This window comes from Macadamia integrifolia, chromosome 11 (assembly GCF_013358625.1).
Source record: "Macadamia integrifolia cultivar HAES 741 chromosome 11, SCU_Mint_v3, whole genome shotgun sequence".
Classification (NCBI taxonomy): domain Eukaryota; kingdom Viridiplantae; phylum Streptophyta; class Magnoliopsida; order Proteales; family Proteaceae; genus Macadamia; species Macadamia integrifolia.
The window spans coordinates 1,311,300-1,319,577 of NC_056567.1; the positions used below are offsets into that span (position 1 = coordinate 1,311,300).

The 8,278-nt window shown below is 36.7% G+C and overlaps 1 protein-coding gene across 1 annotated transcript; it reads right to left on the reverse strand.

Moving 5' to 3' along the window:
* Positions 1-892: 892 nt before the first annotated feature.
* On the reverse strand, positions 893-6,434 carry LOC122093201 (vacuolar protein sorting-associated protein 2 homolog 1). Its single transcript, XM_042663481.1, has 5 exons — positions 6,243-6,434; positions 5,023-5,153; positions 4,061-4,165; positions 1,485-1,745; positions 893-1,195 (listed from the first exon to the last, which is right to left on the reverse strand). Exons 1-5 carry the CDS (start codon positions 6,277-6,279, stop codon positions 1,058-1,060), a joined length of 672 nt encoding a protein of 223 aa, XP_042519415.1. The 5' UTR covers positions 6,280-6,434; the 3' UTR covers positions 893-1,057.
* Positions 6,435-8,278: the final 1,844 nt, after the last annotated feature.

The following is an 8,278-nucleotide window of genomic DNA, read 5'->3' on the forward strand; positions in this document are numbered from 1 at the left end:
CCTACATCACTGTAAGGTGGCAGCATGAGTATGAGAACACATAGCCAGTCAACTAGATGATGTACTGAATGGAAAGATGTACTTCAGACTGAAAAAGAAGAGAAATTAGTTCTGAATAACCCACCATGTAGAGAATAAACCCAAAGACCAGTGGTCAAGAAATCCCTGAAAACTACACGGCATGCTGCAACAGTGTCCCTCAACAGAGTCCAGATCAATGTTACCAAGTATAGCTTCATGTACCCCTTTTTTGTGGATTCTACAATCTAGCTATGCTTTGCTGTGTCATTTTCTTCTCATCTGCATAGAAATAATTCTGTATACATATGCCGCAGCTGAACTAGTATTTTCACGGTGCTTGGGGCTTTTATCACAGGGCTAGCCACAGAACTTATCTCACCTTTGCTTTGCTGGGGAATGTCAGCGGATGCAAGTGAGGTACGGAGAGCATGTAAAAGCAGCCATCACGCACTTCAGCTGTGTAGCATGAGATGGAGCCACTACCTCCAATTTTAATTGTTTAGGGCAGCCACCATTATTCTTTTGCCCCTCATCTGCCTACCTCAGCGCATACCATAAATAAGCCTGGTTCCATACAGTACCTGACCCATATGTCAAGGTGTTTACTGAACGCAAATTTGAAACATGGATAGTTTCTCCCAATGATTACTCACACACACCCAATTATCTCTTTTTTAATCCCTTCAATAGTTTTCCCTATTGCATGTAAAATCCTCTTTTCCAAATAAATATATGTAAACTTATGAAACTTCCATTAACAATCATGCATGTAATACATTGGAGGTACAGAATATCTGGTTTGAATATACATCTTTATATGCACAGCCATAGGGCTCCACAAAAGGATAAAGAAAGGAAGAGAGAGTAGAAATGGACTCATGAATGACTATTTGCAGCAGTGGACATGATTTTATTAAAATCCTTACAATTCCAAGCACTAGGTTACTAAATTCAACCACGATTTCATACACATATTACATAGCCACTTTTTCTCTCCTTTTCACAGAAATCTCATTTTTAATAGACAAATAGAAGATTACATTCTTCTTAAATTGTCTAACCTAGCCTGTAGCTCATTATCTATGCCACCGTCATCGTTCCCTGTTGCCTCAGCTTGAGCAACTTTGGAATTTGCAGCTGGAGCAGCCACTGCTGTTGAGGGTGCATTCAGTAGCTGTACGTTAAATACCAAGAACAGTGTTTATCATTGCCTCGCATTATAAGGAAACTGAATTCACAGGGTTTGTTTAAGAAATAAAGAAACATGCAATGTCAAAGAGCGACCAGGCACTTGAATAATGGTCTGAGCATTTGGGACATAGACCCAAATTTCCCAGTCGTCCACAGTTCTTGAAGAGTATTCGAGGTTGGCCCATCAGGGTGGGTGATATCATTCAACCACTGGGCCAGAATAATCCAAGGTCTATTGTTTGTTTCAAAAAATATTGATGCAAAAGACATACCTCTGAATTGATGTCAATTCCTATCTCATCAAGCACCTGGCTCACAAGCTCATCAGTTTCCTCCTCTTCCTCATCCCCTTCCAAAGCATCATCAATGGCTTCTCCCATCACCTCTGTCACCATTTCCATCTTTTCATTCTGCCTCTCAAATTCTTGCATTATCTTCTGCAAAGATGGTAAATTCATCTGCCTATTCATCTGGCCCATTGCCTTTGTGACGCCTTTCATGGCCTCCCCCATTGCTTGTGTAGATTTCAATGTCTGAAAACATTAACAAAAAGAAGTTTCAATCTTGACACTAGATAACTCACAAGAAAAAGGAAAAAAAGACATTGTTGGCATGCAACAAGATCAAGACTTGTGGAGGCCCTACATTTATAGTGGTTTTGGTTCAGATTGGTGATTCTGTAAACTGTACATTTATTCTTTTAAATTTTTTGCTATGAATATTATTTGTATTTCTTGGGAGTTGATCATAGGGTACCCCCAGACCCGTGTTCTCTCCCTTCACTTTTATTAAAGCTATCAAAAACAATATGAACCAAAACAGTGGCAGAAACAGTAAAACCCCAGCCAATGTATTGATCATGCCCTCCGGCCCCTCCCCCAAAACAGAAACAATTTTTAAAGAAAAAAATGTAAACCAATTGCATATTCTTGAAAGAGATCAATGGCAATGAGTGCAAAAATAGCCATCAGGTTACATGCGCAAGAAGCAAGAATCCACCATGATACCCAACCACTGAGTATTTGAAAACATATAAGTAGCTAGAAGAACTATTCTCGACTTCTTTCTCCCTTTCGTCCTATCTTATTCTTCTTAGAAAAAAAGTATGGACACTCTTAAGCTTAATAGCCATAATACACAAACAAATAAGGGTACCAATTATCTGGTTGGAAACTTGGAACTAAAGTTGCAGAAATCCTTATTTGTCCTTCCAGTACTATTATAATTATAAATTCTCCATATTTCTTCCAAGTGTTGCTGTCTATTTTCAAAAACTCCTGTAGCAGGAACAGTAGTATTATTTTCAACAAGAGGATAACAGAAGCTTCTCAACTGATAAAATGGAAGCAGCTTTTCATATTCAGTTCATTTGATCAGGGTAGCATCATTATTTTTTTTTTTTTAACTATGGATGGGGCCATTGCTTGGAGCAATGGAAAAGGGTTCAGACTCCAGGGCAAATGCCCGGGTTCGAGTCTTGAGAGCGGCTACTTTGCAAAAAATACCGAAGGTTAGGACTGTCCTATTTAGCTGAGATTCTCCTGTCTTGCTGGGCTGTATCCTCTTTCCTCTTGCTTTGCTACTTTCATATTTCAACTCTCGCTTGTCATATTGCATTTTTCATCTTACATTTGTCATGTCCCATTTTTAATATGTTTGAATCCATGTAGCAAACCTCATTAAGTTGGGATAAGGCTTAGTTCGTTGTTTTTGTAGTACCGTCTCCAAACTCATCCCTCCTAGGACCCCGCATAAGTGGGACGAGCACCAATATTATAAAATAAAACATCTTGTGATGGAACACACACGTAGGTGACACTCCAAAATTGTAACCGGCATCAAATATCTGCCTCTGATGGGACCCAAATTTTCTTGAAAGGTTGAACCTGAGGTCTCCTGCCCACATGTCCAGTTTCAGCCAATTCAAGCTGGCCAGATGATAGAACCAATCATCAACAAATCCAGGATTATGAAGATGGTGCATGGGACTACAAGGGGGGACATGAACATAAATGTGGGGGAGGGGGGAGGGGGGAGGGGGGAGGGGATAGTAAATGATTGAACTTAATACTGAAATTTGGCAGATGGCCAATTCGGATCTTATTCTGTCTATCCAAGGTTTAGAATTTCTGTCATCATCCTGGAAGTAAGGCCATTTTCTGTTAGGTGTGATCTTGGAAGATCACCCACCTGGGTGATACATGGTCTTCCCCCATTACCCAAGATTAGGTGTAGAGGTTATTTGAAAGAAGAAAGGCATGCCACATGAACAAATTTCTATGATTCAAGATAAAAAAGTTCTAAAAGATTAGTTTGGACCCCTAAGAGATTGATAAGATTCATAATGTCTGAAAAAGAAAAATAATAATAATAATAAATAAAATAAAATTGGAGTGGAAATGGAAAAATATGAGAAAGTTGGAAAGCAAAGACTTGCAATAAGTCATGGAATCTGAAGACATAACGGGTACAATACGACATGAAACTTTCATAAATTTTCCTGGTCAAAAAATAATTAGCAGATTGGTCAACAAGTATTATTTTGTACTACAATAACTCAAACAATAAAGCGTTAGCACTGGGCGCTCGTTTCAACTGTTCCTTATAAACCAGTCTCCTGGTCTTTTTGTTCTTCAAGAACAAATTATTAAGCATATTTCAACCGTAAAGCGGAAAAAATAATACTCCAGCATAACGTTCCACATAAAAAAATGAGGAGAAAAATAATCCACGAGCAGGAACCCCAGTTGTAATAACAAACTTATAAAGCTTCCCCATAAAAAAAAATTATGCCATCTAAGATGATTACATATAGAATAACGAAAAGGAAAGGGTACAAACAGTATACCTGAATTCTAAGAGCAACACCTTGAAGTTGTGATTTAAGCTTGTAGAATTTTTCAACCTGATGTCGTGTTCTAATAAGGTCTTTGGCCATTATTTTGACAGCTCCCTGCACCAATATCAGACAAAGTATAGGTCAGACAACTATGAAACTCGTCCCATTTGTGGTCATTAATCATACTACAAATATTTTCTAACAGGTGAAAGGCACAGTGTCATACATACACCTATAAACAGAAGTAGAATCATGGATTGATCTTTTGAAACATGATATCAACACACATGCTGTCTTCAGTCACAACAATTAAACAATCTCTTTCTATAAAACCTTAGGCATTTATGAAAGACTAATTAAAAAAAAAATCAAATGCATAATAATTGAACAAAAGTTTTCCTTGTTCCTCTCGCAATAGTAGAAGCTAAAATCACAATCACCAACTTCAAAATGAAAGCTCCAAAATAAATCTTCCTAATATATGCACATCTATTGCAACCAAACAGAAATCTAAGCTAACTGAATAATGAAAGTGAAGAGGTATAGATAATGATATCTATTAACATCAAGATAGAGGATATTACGCTACAAAGTGTGCAAAAATAGCACTTCCAGAATAACCACATAAAAAGAAAAGGCATCACTAGTATGTTTTAATAAATGCACTGCTTAAAACCATGATATGGCCTGTACAGAGTGTAAGAACAAAACAAATTTTGAGTTTGGATGCCTTTAACAAATTTTGAGTTTGGATGCCTTTCATTCATGTTATTAAGCAAGAGGAAATAATTAATGTATTGAGATCCATGGTTACATAAGGATAAAATGTCAGAACAACTTAAGGCTATCACTCAAAAGCTTATGCCTTATAGACAAATCAACTCTATATGTTCTAGCTCCTGATATGCGTAAATTGATTCATGGGGAAGTGATGCTAAAACAAATAAACACGAAAAATAAAATTGGCATACCATCTGCCCTTGCTTAGCACTTTTTTTTATTTCTACAATAAGCTTTTTCTCTTGTGTTTGTAGACCTTGTCTCTCCCGTTCAATTTCTCTGATTGATTTGTCCAACATCCTCTTATTCTCCCGCAGAAGCTCTGCAGAAGAGAACCAAATAAAAATGTATACGTAAAATAAGGTCACAACAAGACAACCAACTTTTAATGGAAATTTTAAGTAAAAAGTGTTCATCTAGATGAGCACCAAGGCACCGAAGTGAAAACCAGCTGAATGAATACAGCAGCCGTACACTAATCAATCAAGGTAAAAATTCCAGATCATATAGGAAATACCGCAATAAGGCAATTCCCAACAACCCAAGTGACTCATTGATTGGTCAAGTGTCTGAAATTTGTTGCTTTCGATAACTTTAGATGATGGTGAGTTAGTTCCTCAGGTAAATTACCTTTTAAATCTTCCAACAAAAATTTTGATCATTACAAATTTATTGAATTATATAAGTTGAGTCATTGCACCTGCTAAGGATTTCACAGATTTGTACACTGAGAGAAAATGACAATCATGATCAACTTATTGTCTTATTCTGATCAGTAAAAATTTGAACACATGGTGTGCCACAGTTGCCTAGACGCACACATTACTTTCGATAGTATTATCTGAAAATGTTTTATCTTTCAATCAAAGACAATAAAATCATATGTTTGGAGTCCAGTGAAATCAATAAATGTTAAGAGAACCAACAGTTCCAACACAAGCCCCAGAACCTTTTGGCATTTCAGAATTAGGAACCTCAAGGGACTCTCAAGTCTCAGTCCAAAAACAAAATTACATCCAGGTGAGATCCGATACATACTGAGAAACTCATCATAGACTAAACAGGAAAATTTGAGATCCCCTTTTGGTTTTGCTTTCTAACAATTACCCATCACTGATCAACCATTTAAAAAACCCTAATTTCTGACTCGTGACTGAAAGATTCAAACTTGATAGAGTTTAAGAAGTCTTTTGTTCCCAACCCAGATAGGAAAAAAAAATTGCAATCTATCTTGTAATTGAAATTAATGTTCGGTTCTTCTGCATGTGATTTAAAGGGGTCATCTTGAAGTAATAAATAATCATCAATACTCACTCAGAGTTTTGGATAATCGGAAAAAAAAATTGGACACTACAGAGAATGAGTTAAAAAACAATCATCAAAAACTTAAAAAACCAATCGAGACACCTACCTGCGGGTGTCTTCCTCTTGCCAAAGAGGAAACTCATCTCTCCGGATTGCTGGAACGGATTGATTGCTAGACAAGAAATATCTGATCGATCGATCGATCAAAGGTGTTCTCTCTCTCTCTCTCTCTCTCTCTCTCTCTCTCTCTCGGGGGTGTGCCTTTCTCCTCTCGCGTAAAAATAAATGGATTACTTCGTTCATACAACTTTCTCACCAATTTCTTTGATCAATACGCGGTTATCGTCACAGTCGTGGGTGGGGCCCAATGGGGCGGCCCACCCAACTGGGAAAGTTGGCCTAGTTTTTGCTAGTTCCAGTCTTTTTAACATTCTTATTTTTTAAATTACATGATTACCCACTTTTGGGCTTTTGTTTACAAAACTACCCACCCAAAATTTCAGTTAACAAAAATACCCAAAGTCAGTTTAGTTTACAAAACTACCCACCCAATGTTTCAGTTAACAAAAATATCCAAAATTAGGTTTGGGTTTATAAAACTACCTAAAATAGTGATTCTTCATCTTCCACATATAATTTTGGGTAGTTTTGTAAACCCATTTTGGGTATTTTTGTTAACTTACACTTTAAGTGGGTAATTTTGTAAAGGGAAACCTAATTTTGGGTAGTTTTGGTAACTGAAACTTTTGGTGGATGATTTTGTAAAGAGAAACTCAGAAGCAGGTAATCATGTAATTTTTCCTTCTATTTTCTATTGCATGAAAACGTTGATCTAGGGAAATAGCCATTTTCCATTTGGGTCAGACTCTGGGCAAGGTTCTAATATTCGGGAATGATCAAAGGATTGGCCAAGGTCCATACCATTCTGATATTGATTGAATCGATCTGAATCTAATCATAATATCAGATAGATTTATCTTTTTTTTTTTTTTTAATCAGTTTCTATTACAATTTTACTATTGAACCATAGATCAAATATCAATACCATTCTGATCTGACCGGTACCGACCGATCCAAGTTTTAGAACCTTGTTCCTTGTCGCATAAGTACACTCTTCATTTGCTGAATGTGGGCCGTATAAGAGGTAAGTAAGAAGGGTTCAAGCCCAGTTGAACATCACGGGCTTCAGGGATTTTGGATTGGGCCCGCCCATGATCGTTGTTACGGACCAGGTACGACATTATATTTGTGATCAGGGGGAATTATGATTCATATCACAGGGCAAAGTTGACCACAGAAATTGTCACCAATCTCCTATTTTCCAGACATGGTGTGGGTACATGTTATAGATGACCCAAAACTCACTTAATGTGCCTTAATAGAGTTCAAATGGATAAAAAGGTTGCAGATGCTTACTAGGTTTCATCATGGTAGTAAATAGCATCGTATTTTACCACAAAAAGAAAAAAACAAAAGCAGTATGTAATTGGGCGTTTGTTGTCACGAAAATGAAGTGAGAAATTGTAACTTTTTTTTATTGTCACTTGTATTATTCGTAAAAATTATTTAAAGTAGGGTAAAAAGTGCTCCAAATCTATCATCATGCTTTAAAAATTGGATCGGATCGATAAGGATTGCCTAGATTGGATTGGTATTGGCAGATACCAGTCTTTGATACCTATCCGCTCCATTTTGATCCACTAGTAAGGTATCGAGGTTAAAACGGTCCAAAATACCAGTTAAAAAAGAAAAAGTTAAATCCATCTGATTCAGACTGTCATAATCAGATTTGGATCCTCTGTGGTGTAACAGGGCATCTAGTGCACATTCAACACCCAAAAACGTCTTGGGTTGTATGCGACTACCTTAGGTTGTATGGCTAAGCGTTTCTGACCATTGGATGCACACCAAATGCCCTATTATGTCACAAAAGAATTCAGTCCGTCATTTTCTCACACATCATATAAAATGACATGATTTTTAACCCCGTTAAAAAAATAATAATAAAAAAAAAAATATGCTACACTAAAAGAATTCAAAAATAAGACAACTCTTCCACATACTTTGATTACAAAAAGAATTTCACTTTATTTTACAAAACCTTAGAATAACTTTTGAACCACTTCAATTTTCCATTTTCTC